Consider the following 22,589-nt stretch of genomic DNA (forward strand, 5'->3'; position numbering starts at 1 on the left):
ACTCTGAGCTAAACATCTGTGAAAGTTATTATCTCTCCCTGCAATCATCCAAATCACCATGATTTGTTCACATAATCAAATGCAGTGTCAGGGACCGATCTGAGGAGGGCTGCACTGAGGAGGAATGGTGGGAGCCTCCCCCTCCTGATCTGGATCCTGAATCTTCACAGGAGCTCCTGATCCAGATCCTGAATCTTCACAGGAGAGGAGGACAGTATAGATTTGGAACAGTGGTTTGCAGAAGGATATAGTTCAGAAGGCAGAAGCTGGGAAATATTGGATGGGGAACAACTAGGAGAAGAAACACTGGAAGAGAGAGGGTTAAGAGATTTACAGTTTCTGGAGAGTATCCACCCCCCTTCCCCAAAGTCCTAGAGAGCTCAGAAAGTGGCAGAATAGAAAACACAGCAGTTCCAAACTCAGATTACAAGATGTAGATTAATAAGGGATGGGAGAGTTGGTGAACTTAATTTCTAGGAAGTTTGTTCTTTGTTCTCTCGCTGTGATTATTAAAGTTTCTAACTGGTAAGAAGACTCCTTTCCTTTGTTCTGCTTATCTACTGCCACCACGGTGGGAGGAAGCCAATTCCCTGAAGCCTGACAGCCAGAGAGGTTTCTTAGAAGGAAGGAAGAGGAAGAAGAGGAAGAGGAAGAGGAAGAGGAAGAGGAAGAGGAAGAAGAAGAAGAAGAAGAAGAAGAAGAAGAAGAAGAAGAAGGGGAGGAGGAGGAGGAGGAGGAGTAGCAGTAGTAGTAGTAGTAGTAGTAGTAGTAGTAGTAGTAGTAGTTAGGACTTGATACCCCGCCTTTCACTCCCCTTAAGGAGTCTCAAAGCGGCTAACAATCTCCTTTCCCTTCCTCCCCTACAACAAACACTCTGTGAGGTAAGTGAGGCTGAGCAACTTCAGAGAAGTATGACTAGCCCAAGGTCACCCAGCAGCTGCATGTGGAGGTGCGGGGAAGTGAACCCGGTTCATCAGATTACGAGTCCACCACTCTTAAACACTACATTCAACCATTGGCCCTATGGATGTCAAAAATACAAGCCTGGATACCATTATAAATTATACCAGGTGCCATGGAGAACTGGGAATAGGGGCAAAAGATGGACAATACTTCATCAGTTTAATTTCTGATTATTTTTTTTGCCACACCTAAAATCAGAGTGTTGGCAATCTCATCTACTGTTTCATATGCAATCTTTTGATTATCAGAAACAGCTCACAGAACTCTGTTTTAGAACTGAGTTGGCAAGGCCAAGCATCACTCATAGTATCATGCTCAAGACGATAACTTGATACTGATGGGCACAGGAGGGTCTGTATTTTTAGAGAAGCTAGGAGGCCAGGATGTTGGGGCTCTTGGTATTTTTGACTCTGCAGTTCCCTGTCGACTGCAAAGAAGATACTTTGAGGTGCCCTGTGAATTATCCATTTCCTGTTCCACATGAGTGGTACCATCCAGGTGGTCTCATCAATGGTGGGATAGCTTCTCAGCTCTATTATGTATTTTATGAAGTTTTCTTCAAAGAGCCTCCTTCACAGAATCAGTTTGAGGTTCCACAGTAAGAATGTTTCCCTCTCTACATCTCTGTCAGTTTCCTTTCCTTTTGTGTCATGCCTTTTAGATTGCAAGCCTCAGACAAGGTAGCATCACATTGTTGATATTTATCCACTGATGTGGCAGATTTGTTTTTGTGAAGAGAGGGGCAAAGAAATGCTTGACTAAATAAATATATGAGTCCTCAAGGATCTGTCTTGTTTCACCTTGGCCCTTCCTCTTTCTCAGTCATATTATCAGTATTTGTATTATTAGAAGCATTAGATATGCTGGCAATTAGTAGCAGCAGCAGCAGAAAACCTTTAAATTTATTCCCTGGCATCTACATTCCTCCAAATCCCCTTTCCCATTTTAGGTTATGAACTCCAGTGTTGACGCCAGGCTATCACTGGCAAAAACTGTTGTGGGAGACCTTTTTGGTTGAAGAGTGAGAGAAAAGTAATGCTTCAAGTAAATAGATCAACTGGTTCACATGGAATCATTTAAATAACTGATAAAAAAATCTTTTTAGTTCTCTTCAAACACCAGATCCCTTTGCAATTTTTTTTTAAGATTACACGCAGTAAATATAAAGTATCATGGGTTTGTGGGTGCCCTGACTCCCTCTAGATTCCTGGGTGCTGGGATTTAATCAGTGCTTTGAGAATTAAGATGAGCTAACTGGCACTGGGTAAGAACACAGTCTGAGCTTGCTTTTTCTTCAGTATTCCTTTTTATTACAGTGAGGTTCATTACAAGCTAATACAGGATAGGCTGAGAATAACTCAGTGCTTAGGGGAAAGAAAGAGAACAAAATAGAAAGAGCAGACTGAAGAGAGGAGACCTATACTGTGGGATGGTTGAGAACAGGCATCTGGCATGTGGTTTCAGTCAGGGGAGGGTGGATCTCAGAAGCTGTAAGTCAGCCCCAAACTTCCCTCTCTGGCCCTCTGAACTCTCCCCAGGTTATAGCCTTCACTGACTCCTCTTCACAAACACCCATGTGTTTTTTGTGTGGCTGGAAGTGCCCTTGAAATCTGATAATGTCATTAGGTGCTCTGTCTACTTTCATCTCTCGAGCCACCAGCCATTGGAATATAGTCCTCAGAGGGGAATTTAGTCCTCAGTCTGAAAAGGGTTTCCATCCAATCAAGTACAGCGAAAACTTTTGTTTGTTCATGCAGGTGAGTAAAGACACTTGTTTTTAAACTACAGAGAAATGCTGACTGCCTTCCCCTGGGGAAAAAACGAAGCTGGGAAGTGGCATTAATTTGAAATAGCTTCCTCAAAAGCATGGGATTCAGTGGACATTCATAGTAACCACTTACATACTAAACCCCTTAGTATATAACAGGCATGTCCAACAACTTTGGTTCTTTGTCCCTCCCAAAAAGCTCAACAACTTTGATCAACCCAACAAGTTTGGTCAATCCAATAGGTAGATCACTGCCAGTTTTTTCATAGTGGGAGTAGATCTCAGTCTCTTGGGAGTTGGACATGCCTGGCATATAACAATAAAATAGGATAAAAACAAACATATTGTTCACTTCTTTCTCCTTATTAGTTGCTCTCTGCTATTCAGCTCTGGCTTCAGCACAATGATGTAACATTTCGGGGCAAAGATGCATCCCAACAATCCAGTACTGGAAGACAAGATGGAGAAGATCTCCACCAACACCATGGATTTCCCTTTGGTGCTCAGATAGGTTGGAACAAAGGCCAGCCAAACACTGCAAAACAGCAACATGCTGAAGGTGATGAACTTGGCTTCATTAAAACTGCCAGGTAATTTGCGAGCTTTGAATGCCACAATGAAGCTGGCAATGGCCAGGAGGCCCATGTAGCCCAAGACACAGTAAAACAAGGTAGTTGACCCTTCATTGCACTGCAGAAGGATTTCATTCATTACTGAGTGCATGTCTGGGTTGGAGAATGGGGGAGAAGTCATCAACCACACAGTACAGATGCTTGCTTGAGTAAGAGAGCAGGGGAGAACAATGACATTGGTCAGCCTTTTCCCCACCCACTTCCTCATACTGGAGCCTGGTTTTGTGGCCATGAAAGCTACAACTACGGTGATGGTTTTGGCTAACACACAAGAAATAGCTACTGAGAAGACAATGCCAAAAGTTGGTTGGCGAAGAAGGCAGGTCACTTTCCCAGGTTTTCCTAGGAACAGCAAAGATGAGAGGAAGCAGAGCAGGAGGGAGACTAGGAGAGCGCATGTGAGGTCCCAGTTGTTGGCTTTCACTATGGGAGTGTTTTTTTGTTGAATAAACATTCCTAGCACCAATATTGTGATTAGGGAAAAAGTAAGAGCAACTGAGGCTAAGCTGATCCCTAATGGTTCCTCATAAGAAAGAAAGCTTATTATTTTGGGGATGCATCCATTTTTGTTCTGGTTTGGATATTGATCTTCTGGGCATCGGAAGCAGTTTTCCATATCTGAATAAAACAGAAGAGGATAAAATTTTAGTGGCAATGCATGTCTATTTTTTTGCCTCCTGTGTAACAGTTGTTGATGCTGTTGATCTGAACCTTCTTATTCTGAATGAGTATGATTTGATGTGGAATGATTTGAATTGTTGTTACAGATGTTGACTGAAATTATCAAAGTTTGCTTAAAACAGTTTAAGCTGCCACTCCATTCACCCTGCAGGTGGAGGTCAGTAGGCTTTATCTGGTGATTTCAGGATGGCAGATCCAAGTGAAACAATGCTGCCATGCCAATTCCATACCCTCCAGCATTCCTTTGATGAAAATAGGGGGATTTATTTCTACATCAGTGTCCTCACCCGATGCCCTCTTTATTCAAAAACAAAAGTAAAAATTGGTTCTGAAGCCAATACTCTCTGACAGTATCATCATCATTGTTGTCATCATTATACAATTATATACCTCCATTTTCTTCCATGGAGCTCAGGGTAGTATACATGGTTCTCTGCCTCCCCATTTCAACCTCACAACCACCCTGTGAGGTAGGTTAGGTCAAGAGATGGTGACCTTTAAAGCCTTAAATAGCCTTGGCCCAGTATACCTGATGTAGCATCTCCACCTCCATCATTCAGTCCAGAAACTGAGCTCCTCCTCCAAGGGTCTCCTGGTTAAAACCAGGCAGAGGACCTTCTTGGCAGTGGTGCCTTCCTTGTGGAATGCCCTCCCATCAGATGTAAAAGATAAACAACTACATGAGTTTTAGAAGACATCTGAAGGAAGACTTGAATAGGGAAGTTTTTAATGGTTGAGGTTTTCTGTGATTTTATATGTGCTCTAAGCTGCCTGGAGTGGCTGGGGGAACCCAGGCAAATGGACAGGGAATAAATGATAAAATTATTTTTATTATGAGTAGCCCAAGGCAATCCAGTGGGCTTCATTTGAACCCTGTGGGGTTTTGAACCATGGTCTCCCAGGTCATAGTCTGACACTCTAACCATTATGCCACACAGTAAGTAGGGGATCATTGTCATATACCATTTCTGTTTGAAATCTTCCCTTCTGGACATGGAAAACAATCATAGCAGCAAAATTTCTCGCCTTCCTTCTTTTTCTTCTGATTACCAGGGCAGCAGTAGTCATTACACACAGAAATAGGGATCACCTATCAATAAACCAGAAATAATTTCCAAAGGGAGAAATACTTGAAAGAAATTTTAAGTTGTTGAGCTTCGAATAAGAAAGTGGACCACTCATCCCTTAAACGTTTTTACAGAAAATGTATGTTATATGAAGTTAAATGTTTGTCTTAGGAAATCAGAAGTAAAGATGCAAAACACAATATATATATTAAATTAGGACCATTTTATTAATGCTAAGGAATTGTAAACTATATAGGGAGAAGACCAGGTGTGGCAAACCTCTAGCACTCTTCTAAGCCTTTCTTGATTGGGTGAGATCTTCCTGATTCACACCCCATCTAAGGTCCACATTGATTAATATGTCAAGTGAACATACCCTGTTGAACAGGCCATAGAGGCCACAGCTGTCAGGCTTCAAGGAATTGTCCCCCCCCCCCGGGGCAGTAGATAAGCAGAACAAGCAGAAAAGGAGTCTTCTCACCAGTTAGAAACTTTAATAATCACAGCAAGAGAATAAAGAACACATCTCCTGGAAAAGGCAGTGCTCCCAATTAAGGACCACATCCCCTTTCGTCCCTATTAATCTATGTCACTCTTACGTCATGTAATCTGAGCTTGTACCCTCTGTGCTTTCTCTTCTGCCACTTTCTGAGCTCTCCATGACTTTGGAGAAGGGTGTGTGTGTGAATGCTGTCCAGAGACTGTGAATCTGTTAACCCTCTCTCTTCCAGTGTTTCTTCTCCTAGCTGTTTCCCATCCAGTATTTCCCAGCTTCTGCCTTCTGAATGATGTCCCTCTGCAAATCACTGTTCCAAATCTACACTGTCCTCCTGCTTCTGGGAAGATTCAGGATCTGGAGCAGAGGGAGGCTCCCACCATTCCTCCTCAGTACAGCCCTCCTCAGCATGGTCCCTGACAACAGCATACAAACCAGTTTTGGCAACCCTTTCCCTCTCCTGTATATACATGTCAAGTGACCAGAAAGCAAATTCAACCAATTATCTGACTCCCACAAGTAACTGCAGTTATCTGGAGCTTCTGGTTAGGCATATGAAGTAGAAGGAAAAATACCTCCAACCTGAGCCAGACAAAGAAAGAAGAGAACAAAATATTTTACCTGGCCCCAACTGTGGCAACCAGCATATCTCACACAGCATGCCAGGAGCAAGAGAAGGAAGCAGGTGGGAAAGTGTTATATAGTCTCTGTTTATGCATCCCCAATATAAACCAGAAGTGGATTACTCTTTCCAGGCTTCTGGCAACTCTCACAAATATGTTTGATGCTTTGAGGATGACGGGGAAGCAATATCAGCTCTATAGGAATGCAGATGAGATTGGGTGGTTCAGCCCTACCTAGACCTGAAAAGAATATAATATGGAACTTCAACTGAGCTATGCCCCTGTTTCCATTAAAACTGAATCAACCCATTTTTGCTTCATGAATAATTTTCATTTGGATCATCCTGAGCTCTGTCACCTATATATGAGGCATAGTAAATATTATTAGAAGTTCATATCCAAATATTGTTAGAAAATATACATATTATTTCTATGAACTTCTCCAAGAGAAGAATGGTGGTTATTCTGAGCATCTGAAGGACTGATGTGGAAAGTCAGGAGCCCACAAGAATACCCCAGAACCCAACCTGGTTAAAACCATTGTGCCAAATGATCATGTCCTCATGAAGGATGAATTCTTTTCCATCAAGAGCATTAGGATTCACCCATCCTATTTTCATTCGAATGAAGGACTTGTTTGGAAATGTGACCATGTTCATTATGTCAAATCCACCTCGCATTTCTCTGTTATCAGTAAATGATACTGTTTCTCCAGCTGAGTTGTTAAATGAAATGCTATGAAAAATGGGGTGAAGCTAATTGAAGGAGAAAAGAGACATGAGGGGGAAAGAATGTTATGAAAATATTGGCGACAATGACATGCCTTACCAGTATCCTTTTTATGTATATTTATTCAACATCAACTAACAAAGAGCAAGTGTTAAAAATCCGTTCTATTTTGTTTTTACATTGGATGTGGGCACTTTATGGATTGATGGAACACACAAAAAAACATTTTCAGGCAAAATGTAGAGAGATTAATATGGAAACATAAAACATTGGCAGTCAGTAGGATGTGGAACATCATTTCAGCAGTTACTTGTCTTAATCGTGTAATAAATTGTTGATTTAAATAATAATGTCTTTTGTTTCACTTCATTTGTACAGCATTACCTGCCAAGGCTGCAGATCCCGAAGTTCTAATATTTGACTTCCTCCCATTGTTTGCTGCCTGGATCTAGATGAATAAAAGTCATGCAAGGCATGAGCCACAATATTGACAGCTTTGTAGATACTGTAGCTGTGGCCAGTCATGCACATTTCAAAAAGAGGCCCTGGAAGACTCTGCAACCTCTCTTCCCCAGTGCATATGTCATTGGCCTTCATTGGCACATTGGGATTTGGTAAGAAACAGTCAAATGCTTGCTCCCAGAAGTCTTTGAAAAAACCATCTCCCTGGCTCTGGGAATGCTTAATGCTCTGAAGAAATTTGGTGAACTTTAGAAGATTTTGTGAGTGAATTGTGAATGAAATGGCACCATGGAAGAGCTGGAGTCCCCAAGTCTTAGGAAACCCCATTAATATGAAATCAACCTGGGCTGTCAAGATCCACACCTTTCTAAATGAAATGTCTTCCTTATCTGTAGGATCTCGCAAAAATATGATAGCTCTCAGCCATATAATCATCAAAGATTCTCCATAGATGATGAATGTAGTGGTTTTATTATCTGTGAATGGTACATACATATTTAAGGCTATAGCAGCAATTTCATCCAAGTCATCGTAGTGGACTAGTTGTGGGACTCTTTGTGTGAAGGCTGAACAAATTCCATTTTGAGAAAGCAGTGGCTCCAGGAGGTTGATGAAATATTCTCCTTTGGCATCATCTGGAGCAAAGAGTCCAACCCATGTCCATCTAAAATGCTTAAGCAAGCTAATAATCCCTATGTACTGATGGAGTTCATTGGGTACCATTCGGTAAAATGCAGAAACCTGTTTTAAATCACTCTCCTCTGGGGGAAATGAACCATATGTGAGCTGAAAGGAAATGTACACATATTATCTAGTTATGTCAAGAGCACTCATCCTATACAACATGATTTCTTATTCAATAGATATTTTTGGAGTAATCCACAGGTTAAAGCTAAGGATTTATCCATTTGGGGTTTATTATAAGTTTCTTTCCCCATTCCCCATTTTGATTTGAGATTTGAACAGATCAGTTGCACATCCCTAAAAATAAAACAAAGAGAATGACATGGACAGGAAAAATTAAATAAAGATGTAGGAAAAACAGAATAAAGAATACACCCATAGAAATTAAAGGACCTGACTTAGTCATGATACTTTTATACACCAGCCCAATCTCCATAGCAGTGTGAGACTGCAGGGGTCAAGGCACTTATGGAGGGTTTGTGTTTCCTTTGGAAATGAGGCACACCAGAGACCGTGGTGTCTTTATGATATATGGTTTATTTACACATATATACAGGCTGAGTCCTTTAAAAGAGGCCCCGTGGATACAGAATACACATGTTCCATGGGGCCTCTTTTAAAAGACTCACCCTGTACAACCTGAACATTGCACTCCAAGAGGGTCTTGTTTCTTTCAAAGTGGTCACCTTGGATTCAAAACTCCCAGCCCACATTGCTTTGGTTGCTTTTTTTCCAGCTTGCAAATTGCTTTCAAAACACAACTTTTGACTCTTGGTTACATCAAGCAAAACTCCTCTACACCCCCCGAAACACCCCTCCCACCTCTCTCCTCTCCTTCCAAGGTTTTGTCTTTCGACTCATTGGGCTCAGAGAGGGGCTTCCCCCACTTGCCAAATCTCAGCTTTTTAAATGGCCCCACTTCCAACCCTTTGTTTGCTTACCAACTCAGCCATTACCATTCTTTGTTTTCTTTGATGGTTCCTCTGTCAGGTGGTTTCCTGGACATGGGAAAATGGTTTGGCCTTTATTTTAGCACTTTGTTAAATTCACCTCCAAGAATTAGAAGGGAAGCCTATTCAAGCAAACTCATAACAATCTTAAATGCTACCTGATGTGTCTACTCTGAGGACACATAAAGGGAGCAAAAACAAAACAAAACAAAACACACCAGGCTCCCATTCATACATCCTACCTGTGGAATCTTGTAGAGACCTAATATGTCTGCCATAAGAAAGGAGGTACCAGCCCCGAGTCCCCCAATGATGGATATGAGGTTTTTCTGAAAGTCACATTTGTAGTTGGGGACAAATTTGTGCATTTTGAAGAGCAGGTCTAGGGGAGTACGGTAGGTCATCCTTGCATCATAATAGCTATCATAGATGTGGAAGCCAAGAGTGAAGTTGGGCAAGATGTTAGGATTCTCATTTATTTCTTTCACAGCAAACGCCAAGGCAAGAACATGTTGGTAGAATTTTGTCACTATGCTGCAAATAAAGTTAATTATTTCCAAGATCAATGCTCCACAATCGCAAACATTTTCTGCCTGAAACTGATTTAGATTGAAATTTATTTATTTATTTGCCGTTAATCAAAGGTAATAAATATCTCTACAGAAAATTAATGGTTGATTAGGGCACTCCTGCTTTCCATAGTATTTTTACACATCTATTGGGTTCATCCTGTCTTTGGGCTTTTCATCTCAGTGTACAAAATACAAAAAAAAATTACCCTGTTTCTCGCTAAGCATATGACCTTCACATATCTCAGAACTATGCTCTGGACCATGAAGGTTGTAATCATTTATTCACTTAACTTAAAGTATGGATTCAGTAGGGCTTTCTTCTCAGTAGACAGTTGGGGAAAGGCCATTGCTCTGCACCACAACAGCAGTCATGCAGAGCTATGATAGTTTATAATTGAAATCACCCAGAGATCTAGGGTGTAGAGTATATGGCAGTATACACATTTAATAAATAAAACAAACAAACAAATTTTACATACAGGAAGTCCCCAGTTTAATCCTCAGCTTCCACAAGAAATGCTTGGTAACACCTTAGGCTTCATACAAATTCCTCCTATTTCCAAAGGAAAGGAATTAAATTATGTGTTTAGAGGAATTTTCTATTAAATTACCATGCATGGGATGTGAGGGTTTTTGGGGGCGGGCGGGGGGTAATTACTTACTTCCTAAGTAGACAGTGTTTCTTTATGACTGACCTTTATTTCTGTCCACAAGTAATCTTTCTTGTGGTATGCATACTGCAACCTTCTTTGGTGGTTCACCTTCCTGACTTTCTTATAAGTGTCTCTGGGATTGGCAGAACTCTTTTGAGTGTATGGTGGGTCAGCAATATCAAAAGCAACACAATGGCCAGAAACAATTACAATATGAAAAACTTTATGGAATAATTCCAAACATCAAAACTAACAAACTGAAGTATCTGAAAATCTCTGAAATTCCTTAAAGGAATCATGGTGCCATACTTTACCAATCTTTTTTTTAATAAATATAATATACATGAGAATGAAAAGTACTCTGGAACAGTGCTCATGCGATTATGTAGTCACTGTTCTATTAGAAAAAAAGATTGGTTAATGAATATCTTTCTACTTACAAATGTTGAACTAATTGGCTGATGAAGAATTCAATGAAACAGTAGTTGTTATCTGGAAACACTGTTCAGCAGAGTTCAGAGTTGGACATCAGAATTGGACATTTGCTGGTTATACAAAGCTTCACAGCTTGTTCTCCGCCGGATAAAGTCTGGCACCGTGATTCATTTAAGGACTTTCAAAGACTTTCAGAGGCTTCAGTTTGTTAGTTTTGATGTTTTGAATTATTCCATAAAGTTTTTCATATTGTAATTGTTTCTGGCCATCATGTTGCTTTTGATATTGCTGACTCATATTTTGCAACACAGGGATTTGTTTGTTTACTCATGAGTGTATGGTGGGTGCAGAGGGGTCAGCAGAAAACCTGGGAGAGGGGACCACTGATTTATGGGATTTGGTGTCTCTCTTGAGGCAGGAGCCAGGGAAGGGGAAAGAGGACAGGTCAAAGCAGTCAGAGGTAAAAGGGCAGGTACAGGAAGAAGAGGCTGTCCAGGCAAATTTGTGTCCTGGAAGAGGGAAGAGCAGTGACAATCTCCATGTAGAAGAAGCCTCAGGTCCCATGCATACACCCCATCAGAGGAAGATACATAAGCTGGGGTGGATAGTCCCATGGTTGCTGCAACTGCTTCATAGGGCATAGGGCATCATGCTTATATCATATATGTTCGTTTGTATCCAGGTGCTTTATTTGCTGCTGGAAGTGCACACTTTTGTTAATAAAGAATTAACTATCTGATGTCTGCCTTCCTTGGCTGATTGGGCTCAGGACAAAGTGTGGGAATGTTCAGGCGCTGGACAAAGTGCTCCTGAAAAGTGTGGATTTTCTTTAAAAAATGATTCCTTCCCATGTGGAAATATTTTATACATTTGTGTACTTAGAAGGAAGGACTTTCTTTAAAAGGAAAATCAGCAAGTGTTGACTGCATGTGGTTAGAAGCCAACTTCCCAATTAAAGCCCAGGATATTTCACAACAGAACTTTTTCTTTCAAATCAGGTGGCGTAGATGAAATGACTAATAGAAAGATAACCACCCTCAACAATGTTAGCCACTTCAAACCCAAAAGTTAATCTCAACTCCCCGCACACTGAAAATTGAAAGCACCCTAAAAGTGGGAAGGAAGCTTTGGGGGAAATGGAGGAAAGGATTTAGCACAGGTTGGTTTTTATTATTATTTTGAATTTCATCCCTGGGTTACCTTATTTTTTTTTCAATTATTTATTTTCATTTTCAGCCTTATGCTCCTCAATATCTGTATTGCAATCACACCTGGTGCATATAAAACCAAAATCACAGTCACTTTCCTCATTCTTTTACAAAATAGAAAACATCCCTCCTTCTGGTAGTTTTAGCAGACTGCAAAAGGTTCAGAAAGGGATTGAAAATGAGAAGAATTTTTAAGCCCACTGTTTGCCCCCAAAAGCTCTCGGTGCAAGTTACAAATGTCAGTGAAATGACAAGCCCTACCTTTAAACAAGAGAAAAAGGTAAAAATAAAATTTAAGAAAAGTTACGTGGAAGATTGATGTGGGTGGGGAGACTCTTACTATGGAACATCAAATAGTTTTTGTGATGGGTGTTCCTTGAATGAAACTTCATAGAAAATATAACAGATCTGAGAAGCAATCCCACCAATGATGAGGTCACCTGGCTGGTACCACTCATGTGGAACAGGAAAAGGATCACCCCAGGGACACTTTGTAATATCTGCTTTGAACACAGCAGGAGGAATTAGAAACAGCAACACCAATAGCCACAAGAACCTGGCAGCCAGGTTTCTCAAGGTATGCACACTCTGTTGTGTCCGTCCGTCCATAGTAGCTGTATTTGAAGACACTACATTGAATGGTGCATGGCTCAGTCAATACATCTCTAGAAGAGAGAAGCTGAACTGTGTTTAATCAAAGTGCTACAAATAAATCCCATGAATACATAACAGAGATTATAACATCTCACCATGAAAGGACAAAACCCTGCCTCTTAGCCCTGCCCCAGCTCTCCAAAGCACATGGGATTATTTGTACCCACTTTCAGGCTTGCTAACTGATTGTTTTCTGGTTCCTTCTAGAAAGCCCCTGAAGTTTTGACCTGGTGAAGAAATTACAGTGATTTGAATAATTGCTGAGTGGCACTTTTGCTCTTTTTTTAAAATCCCAATTCATACCACAAGTCTCTACTGCTCCTTACTAGAAAAACAGTGTCAGATTGAGTTTTACAAGCTTAGCAAACACAAACAGGAAACTCAGAGTGATGTCATTAGCTTTAGGGTACAAAGCAGCAGGGCAACATTTTGAGATTACAGCCACTTCCTAACTCCAGTTTTCTTCAAAGTGATGGGAGTCAATATTTCTCTGTACCTTTAAACTATAGTTTTAAAACAAGTTGCTTGACTCTCCTGTACAAAACAAATGAATACACTGCTATACTCATGGGGAATCTTTTTGCAACCTGGGGACAGAATTCCCTTCCCACTAACTTTTCAAGGCCAGTATTGAGTGGGGCCAGAGTTGATTATGGGCAGAGCAATTCATGTAACCTTTACCGACGTACAGTGTATATAGCATGTACACACCCCTTGCTATACAGCATTGAGACTATCAAGAGACATTATCAGAGTTCAAGGATACATTCCAGGGAGGCAAAAACACTCAGGTTATGAAACAGCAGTATAACCCAGAGACAGTCCTGATGGCATGATAAAGAGGTTTGGAGGGCCACTGGGCCTGAAGTCCTTTCCCCAACCCCCAACTGTAGTGAAACCACTTTTCTTTTTTCTCACTATTTTGGTAGCAAGTTCAGTGGTGGCTATTGATGCTCCTGTGCCTTCATTACCCATCAGCTGTTCCAGCATGGGGGGAGTGGATAAATTCCTCCCAAAAGCTAACAACTGGGAACTCCCTTTAAGCTCTTGGTTCTTCTTCTAAAGCCATATCAGTACCCACCCCATACTTGTCAGGTGTGGGGCAGGTGGGTGTGCTCTGTGGGGAGCAGCCTGACAACAGTCTGATGGGCAAAATTTGAGTAAGCTCCCCATCCCTGCACTATGGTGACAGAGCACTTACTTTTTAAAAAATCTTAACTTCTAACGGTGTGTTTGAATCCCTCCAACAAAACAGTGACACTCTGGAGACATCACTGTTAACCACCTCTACACTAAAAGCCTTTTTTAAAAAAAATACTTTTCTTTTGCTTTAAACAACTACAGATAAATATAAACAACCAAAATTACAAAAGAAAAATCCTTAATAATAATAATAATAATAATAATAATGGAAAAAGCTAAAAATAACTACAAAAAATATCAAAAGTGCACGGCATAGAATATAAGCCATTATGGAAAAGAAAAAAGAAAGAAAGGAAAAAGGGGGGAAGGGGGGGGGAGAAAAAGAAGAAGAAAAAAAAGAGGAAGATGAACCAAAACACAAGAAGGCTCACCTATTGTATGCTTCCGTCAAGGTCACAACAGATCATTATTCTTATCAATTTTCTCTATCTGCATTTCATAGAATCCCTCATCTTGGTATCAGGGAACATTTCCCCATGCAGTATCATTCTAAACATAACCAGGTCTTTCTTGATGAACCCTTATCCCCTAGATAATTATTTAAACATTCCCATTCTTCTTTCACCATCTTTTTAGGTATATCTCTTATTGCATCTGTCAGCTACACTAAAAGCCTTGATACACAACAAAACAATAAAATAAAAACAAAGGTATTGCTCAGTTCTTTCTCATTATTTGCTCCCTATTGTTCAGCTCTGGCCTCAGCATGATAGTATAACATTTTGGGGCAAAGATGCATCCCAATAACCCAGCACTAGAGGCTAAGATAGAGAAGATCTCCACCACCACCATGGATTTTCCTTTGGTGCTCAGATACGTTGGGACAAAAGACAGCCAAACACTGCAGAACAGCAACATGCTGAAGGTAATGAACTTGGCTTCATTGAAACTGTCAGGTAATTTGCGAGCTGCAAATGCCACAATGAAGCTGGCAATGGCCAGGAGGCCCATGTAGCCCAGGACACAGTAAAATAGAGTCACCGAGCCTTCATTACATTGCACAATGGTTTCTTCTTTTACCAAGTGCATGTCTAGATGGGGAAATGGGGGAGAAGTCATCAACCACACAGTACAAATGCTTGCTTGAGTAAGAGAGCAGGAAAGGACAATGGCATAGGCCAGACGCTTTCCTACCCACTTCCTCATGCTAGACCCTGGCTTTGTGGCCATGAAAGCTACAACTACAGTGACAGTCTTTGCCAACACACATGAAACAGCCAGTGAGAAGACGATGCCAAACGTTGGTTGGCGAAGAATGCAGGTCACTTCCCCAGGTTTCCCAATGAATAGCAAAGATGAGAGGAAGCAGAGCAGTAGGGAAATGAGGAGAATGTAAGTGAGATCCTGGTTGTTGGCTTTGACAATGGGAGTGTCTTTGTATTTAATAAAAGTTCCTATCACCAAACTTGTGACTAGTGAAAAAGAAAGAGCAAGGGAGGCCAAGCTGATGCCAAAAGATTCATCATAAGAAAGAAAGTTTATTATTTTGTGGATGCAACCATTCTTGTTCTTGTTTGGATATTGATCTGCTGGGCATCTGACGCAGTCATCCATATCTGAAAAAGAGGATAGGGTCAAATTCCATTGGCAATTCATGTGTGCAATTGCTTCCTGTTGATCTTAACCTTCTGATTTTTAGGGAGCAGGTGATCATATAACAGTATGTGAATTACTATTTGAGTAGTCGGCTGAATTTATCCCACAAACAATATTAAGCTGCTGCTCCTTGCACCCTGAACATGGGGGTCTTACTCCAGTTGCACTGATACACTCTTTTTGTTGCTGGCAGGGACACAGAATCCTAGCACGTCCCTAGCTCAAGTGATGCTGGATTTACCTAAACTCATCCCATAATAGCTTAGTAGAATCTTTGGTTCTTGTCCTGTGGCATAATAGTGCCCAGTGCTGGTCAACTCCCAAGAATATTGGGTGCATCTCAGCCATTGAGTGGAATTTGAACAGCAGGTGCTCATTGAAATGATAACTTTCTTTTTTGCTACAGTTTTGGCAACCTGCAGTCATGAAAATAAGTCTGGCCTAATTTCAACCAGTATGGATGCCTAGTGTGTTTCATTCCAGTCATACACACAAGGCACAAATCTGCACTTCTTGATATGTGTACAGTGGTCCCTCAGGTTACATACGCTTCAGGTTACAGACTCTGCTAACTCAGAAATAGTGCTTCAGGTTAAGAGCTTTGCTTCAGGATGAGAACAGCAATCGGGCTCCGGCGGAGCAGCAGCAGCAGCAGGCCCCATTAGCTAAAGTGGTGCTTCAGGTTAAGAACAGTTTCAGGTTAAGTATGGACCTCCGGAACGAATTAAGTACTTAACCTGAGGTACCACTGTACAAGAAAAAGACCTTTGGAATGACTGGGGAACACTTTCATACTATGTGCATAGTATTGCACCAGGGTTATTAGTTTTTGAATGTTTCCTTCAGAAGTTACAGGAAGGCAATTACCCATACTACTTGAAGAAGGATAGTGTTGTTACGTGCACAACATAGTATTTAAATTCATTTAAATCAATGTGACTCAATAATCATTGCTTAATTGAGTTTGATGAAAAATGTCATGTACCATTCTTGTTTCTAATATTTCCTGTGCACTGTTAAACTGGACTGGCTGGTTACGTGCACAACATATATTTACATTCTTTTCAACAGATATTTGCTAATATTTTACAATGAAAAGTGTTATTTACCATTTTGGTTGGAAATCTTCCCTTCTGGACATGGAGTACAATCATAGCAGCAAAATTTCTGTCCTTCCTTACTTTTCTTCTGATTACCAGGCCGGCAGTAGTCATTGCAAACAGAAATGGGCATCATCTATCCGTAAACAGGATAGATCCTGTGAATCAGTCGCTGCACTTCAAATCAGAAAATGAACTGCTCATCCCCTCCCCCAAAAAGTTTCACCAAGTCCTGTGGCAAGTCTCTGGAATCAGAATTCGCCCAAGGTAAACCTCAACCTGTTTCCTTTAGTTCACCCACTTGCCAAGTGGCAAGAAAGCCAGTTCACATAATTAAATGCATGCCATATAAAGCAGGGAGGAGACAACACAATTATTTTTGCAAGCTTGCAATGTTGCCTATTGACCGCTGGGTGGCACCAAGCCTAAACCCAATCTGGCCACATCTTTTATGGAGTCTTCACAACACTTTACCGTATTTTTCGTTCTATAGGGCGCACCGGCCCATAGGACGCACCTTTTTTTTGGGGGGGGGGGAATGAATAAAAAAAATTATTCCCCCCGCAGCCGCAGCTGCCGCCCCAAGCCTTGCGCACACCTGCCCGAAGCACGGGGCACCCTCCGGAGGGCTCTGCATGCTTCGGGCTGCAGGCTGCCGCCCCAAGTCTTGCGCGCCCGGCGGGAGCTCCCGCCGGGCGCGCAAGGCTTGCAGACACTCGCCCGAAGCACGGAGAGCCCTCCGGAGGGCTCCCCGTGCTTCGGGTGACAGGCTGCCGCCCCAAGCCTCGCGCGCCCGTCGGGACCTCCCGCCGGGCGCACAAGGCTTGCAGACACTCGCCCGAAGCACGGAGAGCCCTCCGGAGGGCTCCGCATGCTTCGGGCAGCAGGCTGCCGCCCCAAGCCTTGCGCGCCCGTCGGGACCTCCCACTGGGCGCACAAGGCTTGCAGACACTCGCCCGAAGCACGGGGAGCCCTCCGGAGGGCTCCGCGTGCTTCGGGTGACAGGCTGCTGCCCCAAGCCTCACGCGCTCGGCGGGACCTCCCGCCGGGCGCGCAAGGCTTGCGGACACTCGCCCAAAGCACGGGGAGCCCTCCGGAGGGCTCCCCGTGCTTCGGGCGACAGGTTGCCGCGCCAAGCCTCGCGCACTCCTGCCGGGCGCGCAAGGCTTGAGGACACTCGCCGGGGCTGCAGGCTGCTGCCCGCAAGCCTTGTGAGCCCACGGGAACTCCTGCCGGGCTTGCAAGGCTTGCGGATAGCTTCCTGAAGCCTGGAGAGTGAGAGGGGTCGGTGCGCACCGATGCCTCTCGCTCTCCAGGCTTCAGCGAAAGCCTGCATTCGCACCATAGGACACACACACATTTCCCCTTCATTTTTGGAGGGGAAAAAGTGCGTCCTATGGTGCGAAAAATACGGTATATCCTCTGTGTCCAGATTTTCCAGGGACAGTCCTGGAATTATGAAATGTTGGAGAGTATGCTGTTGGCTCCTAACTGGCAGCATCACACAGCCACAAAGAAAGCCAGAAGAAACCAATTGAAAGGTTTTGACCCATCCTGAAGGAGCGTCTCCACCCCCATCATTCTGCCCAGACGCTGAGGTCCAGCGCCGAGGGCCTTCTGGCGGTTCCCTCATTGCGAGAAGCAAAGCTACAGGGAACCAAGCAGAGGGCCTTCTCGGTAGTGGCGCCCACCCTGTGGAACGCCCTTCCAGCAGATGCCAAAGAGATAAACAACTACCTGACATTCAGAAGACATCTTAAGGCAGCCCTGTTCAGGGAAGTTTTTAACGTGTGATATTTTACTGTATTTTTGGTTTTTATGGAAGCCGCCCAGAGTGGCTGGGGAGGCCCAGCCAGATGGGCGGGGTATAAATAATAATTATTATTATTATTATTATTATTATTATTATTATTATTATTATTATCCCAGACAGGATTCAGATTGGAAGGCAGCATTAACTCACTAGGAATACAGCAAAAGTTGGGGTTTAGTCAACGCTATTTAGACATGGAAATGATTTGATATGGGGTCTTCTGATAGGTCATGGATCCTTTCCAACTGAAGCAGAAAATACCCATATTTTCCCCATGAATAAATTTTATCTTAATAACTCTATTCTTTGCCATACATACAGTAAACAAAGCAAAACAAATATAATTAAACTTTTTTTCAACTAAGAACATAGTTTTATTTTCTAACTTCATATTTGCCTCCAGCTAGGTTTCCAGATCTTTCTCATGAAGCTATCAAATAGAAAAGTGGTGGCCATCTGGAGAGTGAATCAGCTCAAAGGAATACCCTGATTCCAGACCTGCTTAAAGCCTTTGTTCCACATAATCATGTCTTCATGAATAATGAATTCTTTTCTGTCGGGAGCATTGGGATCCACCCATCCAACCTTCACTCGAAGGAAGGACTTGTTTGGGAAGGTGACCATGTTTGTGATGTCAAAACTGCCTCCCATTTCTCTGTTATTAGTAAAGGACACTCTTTCTCCAGCTGAGTTGTTAAAGGAAATGTCAGGGAGAAAATGATGCAGCTAATTGAAAGAGAAAAGAGGGATGAAGGGGGAAAGAACATAAACTGGTTATTGAACAAAATGCATTGGTTTGCAAATACCTTTCTATTAGCATTATTTAGATATAGTTATGTAGTTTCATTTTACATAGATCAAGTGTAAAAATCAGCTCTTTTGACATAACAGATGGAAGTTTTTATGCATTCAGTGAACAAAAACAAAAACTGAAGCAAATATGAAAACATAAAAAATTATCAGTTAGTGCCATGAGCAAGAAAATTGTGATGGAAACTTACTTTCTCTTATTATTTCAATGAAATTATTGTACTTTTGATATTCTTCACTTGTACAGCATTACCTGCCAAGGCTGCTGATCTTGAATTTTTAATCTTCCAATGCTCCCCATTACTCTCTGCTTGGATCTAGACATGTAAATGGCATGCAAAGTATGAGCCACAACATAAACAGCATTGTAGATACTGTAGCTATGGCCAGATAGTTCCATTTCAAACAGAGACCTTGGAAGACTCTGCAACCTCTCCTCCCCAGTACACATGCCATTGACCTCCTTTGGTGCACTGAGATTTGGAAATATACAGTCAAATGCTTGCTCCCAGAAGACTTTGAAGAAACCATCACCCTGGGTCCAGGAAGGCTTCATGCTCTGAAGAAATTCCTTGAATGCGAGAAGATTTTGTGAATGAATTGTGAAAGATATAGCACCTTGGAAGAACTGAAAATCCCAAAACCTAAGAAGGCCCGGTAATATAAAATCAATCTGGGCTGTCAAGATCCATACCTTTTTAAATCCTGTATTTTCCTTATTGGTTGGGTCTCGCAAAAATACAACACCTTTCAATGCTAGCATTGTCAGAGAATCTCCATAGACAATAAATGTAGTGACTTTATTTCCTGTGAATAGCATATATACATTTAAAGCTTCATCATTCATTTCATCCAGGTTATCGAAGTGGACTTGATGTGGGATTCTTTGTGTAAAGGCTGAACAAATTCCATTTTGAGAAAGCAGTGGCTCCATGGTCTTGATGAAACATTCTCCACTGTTATCTTTAGGAGCAAAAAGTCCAACCCACATCCATCCAAAATGCTTAAGCAAGCGGATAATCCCCACAAACTGATGGGATTCGTTGGGTACCATGCGATAAAAGGATGGGAATTCAGTTCTGTCACTCTCCTCTGGAGGAAATGAACCATATGCAAACTAAAATTAAAATTAAAAAATGTACAGCTGTTATGAAGTTATGTGCAAAAAATTCATCCTGCATCCTAAAACTTTTTATTTTTACCAATATTTAAAGTTTGCATCCAATGATTCTTCCAGTAGAGGCTTTTTATATGCTTCCTTTAAAATTGCATTTTGATTTGACATTTGACCAGATCAGTCTCATATCCTTAGAAATAAAATAGAAAAATGAGTCTACAGGGATGAATAGATAAATATTTAGAGTTCTATCAAACCAAATCTTATTGATAGAAGTCTGACTGAAATGAATCAACTTCAGTAAGGCTGCTCTGAGTAAAATTACAGAGTTAATATTACCTGATGGGTTTTCTCTGAGTAGAACAAAAATTGAGTTGAGGAAGGAAGAAATAATTTCCCATGTATCCTACCTGGGGAAGCTTGTAGAGACCTGATGTATCTGCAATAAGGAAGGACGTATAAGAACCAAGGCCTCCAATGATAGATATGAGGTTTTTCTGGGTGTCACATTTGTAATTGGGGACAAATCTAGACATATTGAAGAGGAGGTCTAATGTAGTACGGTAGGTCATCCTTGCATCATAATAGCTATCATAGGTGTGGAACCCCAGTGTAACATTGGGCAAGATGTTAGGATTCTCATTTATTTCTTTCACAGCAAATGCCAAGGCAAGGACATGTTGGTAGAATTTTGTCAATACACTGCAAACAAAGTAAATGAATTCAAAACATGGATGTACCACAATACTGGAAACATTCTGTTTGAAATACGTTAATATTGAAAAGAAATCGTTTTATTTGTATTTAAATCATTTAATTTAATAGCACCATGCAGTCCAATGAATACTGATCATTGCTCATGGCAATGGTGTTATTCATTCACCTCTTGCTTAAACATTTCACTTTTGCTAGCTACAATCTTATATTCATTTCACTGAAAGTCCTGATGAACCTTGTGGGGCTTTCTTCTCAATACAAATTTGGGAAAGGTAAGGAAATTTGCTTGTAAAGAACCGCATGTGTCCATTTGATGTGTCCATTCCACATTAATTAAGCAGAGAAAGTTATCCTGCCTGGCATTTGATAGAAAGAGCAGTCTGCTAGCCTTAGTTTTACCTTCTCCCAGGAAAACACAGCTGCAAGACAAAATGGTCTTGCCCTTCTTCAGGTTTTTGCACCCAATGCCTGACTCTCTTTTCTGCCTGATGTCCCATTTTGACAGCCTCAGATGTCTCTGCAGCATCCAACCTGAACTCTGGTGATCCTTGATTGCCTCATTGTAATTCAGCTAATCTCTACATCCCTTCAAATACAAACAATAGTAACAATGATTCCAACAAATCTAGTGTAGTCCTAATGCTTTCTAGATTTATTTTCCTAAAAAGGGAGCATGCCAGTCAGTCTAGAAAATACATTTGGATTGCATATTGGAGGACCAGGATTGGCAGGATTGGCAGAGCTCTAGTTGTATGTTTTGAATTTTTCCTCCATGTCACATTTAAAATAATTTATTTATTTCCATTTTCTCCATTCTCCTCCCCAATATGTATACTGCAGAATAATTGCAAATAAAATTTGTGTGAAGAAAACAAAAAATACAAAGTCTCTTTCTGTATCCCTTTAGAAAACCGAAAGCTTTTTTATGAGATAGGAAAAGTCATATTTCCTATTAGCCAGCTTAGTAGACTGTAAAAGACTCCGGGGGTGATTGAAATTGAGGATAGATTTTATATTCCACCATTCATCCCCCAAAAGCCTCCCATTTCAGCTTCCAAATGTCAGCAATTAGGCCCTCCCTTCCTTAGGATTCTTTTCTACATGACATGGGACAAAGGGAAATGTGATTTGGAGGAATGTTTGGCGTATAGAAGATTCTTACTATGAAACATCGAACAGGTTCTGTGTTGGGTGTTCCTTGAAGAATACCTCATAGAAAAAATAATACATATGAGATGCTATTCCACCAATGATGAAGTCACCTGGCTGGTACCAGTCATGTGGAACAGGAATAGGATCATTCACAGGGCACCTCATGGTATTAGAGGGACCAGAAAGAGGAGGTATTAGGAACAGCAAAACCAATAACAGCAACATTCTGGCAGTCTAGCTTCTTTCTGAATGCAGACTCTCCTGTCTTCATTCTTGCTATTTTCCTAATAAAAGGCTACATTGAAAGATGCATGGCTCTGTTCTCTCAGCCCTATAATAGAGTGTGATCTGCCTCCGAGTGCTACAAACAATGCATTTCTTGAATACTAACAGATATCACAGATTCAGAAATTAAATTGGCATAGCCCTGTGTGCCTCTGGCCCCAGCTCTCAGTACACAGGATTCATTATAACCACTTTCAGGCTTGCTTGTTGATTGTTTTC

General features: G+C 41.5%; 1 protein-coding gene across 1 annotated transcript; it reads right to left on the reverse strand.

The window, feature by feature from the left end:
• Positions 1-14,437: 14,437 nt before the first annotated feature.
• LOC128399174 (vomeronasal type-2 receptor 26-like) lies at positions 14,438-22,250 on the reverse strand. The gene is made up of 6 exons (XM_053360421.1): positions 22,096-22,250; positions 20,627-20,918; positions 19,353-20,216; positions 18,788-19,015; positions 16,486-16,612; positions 14,438-15,336 (listed from the first exon to the last, which is right to left on the reverse strand). The coding sequence occupies exons 1-6, from the start codon at positions 22,248-22,250 to the stop codon at positions 14,438-14,440; spliced, it is 2,565 nt and encodes an 854-aa protein (XP_053216396.1).
• Between the last annotated feature and the right edge of the window lie 339 nt (positions 22,251-22,589).

Source organism: Podarcis raffonei, chromosome 13 (genome assembly GCF_027172205.1).
Source record: "Podarcis raffonei isolate rPodRaf1 chromosome 13, rPodRaf1.pri, whole genome shotgun sequence".
In the NCBI taxonomy this organism is placed as follows: Eukaryota; Metazoa; Chordata; class Lepidosauria; order Squamata; family Lacertidae; genus Podarcis; species Podarcis raffonei.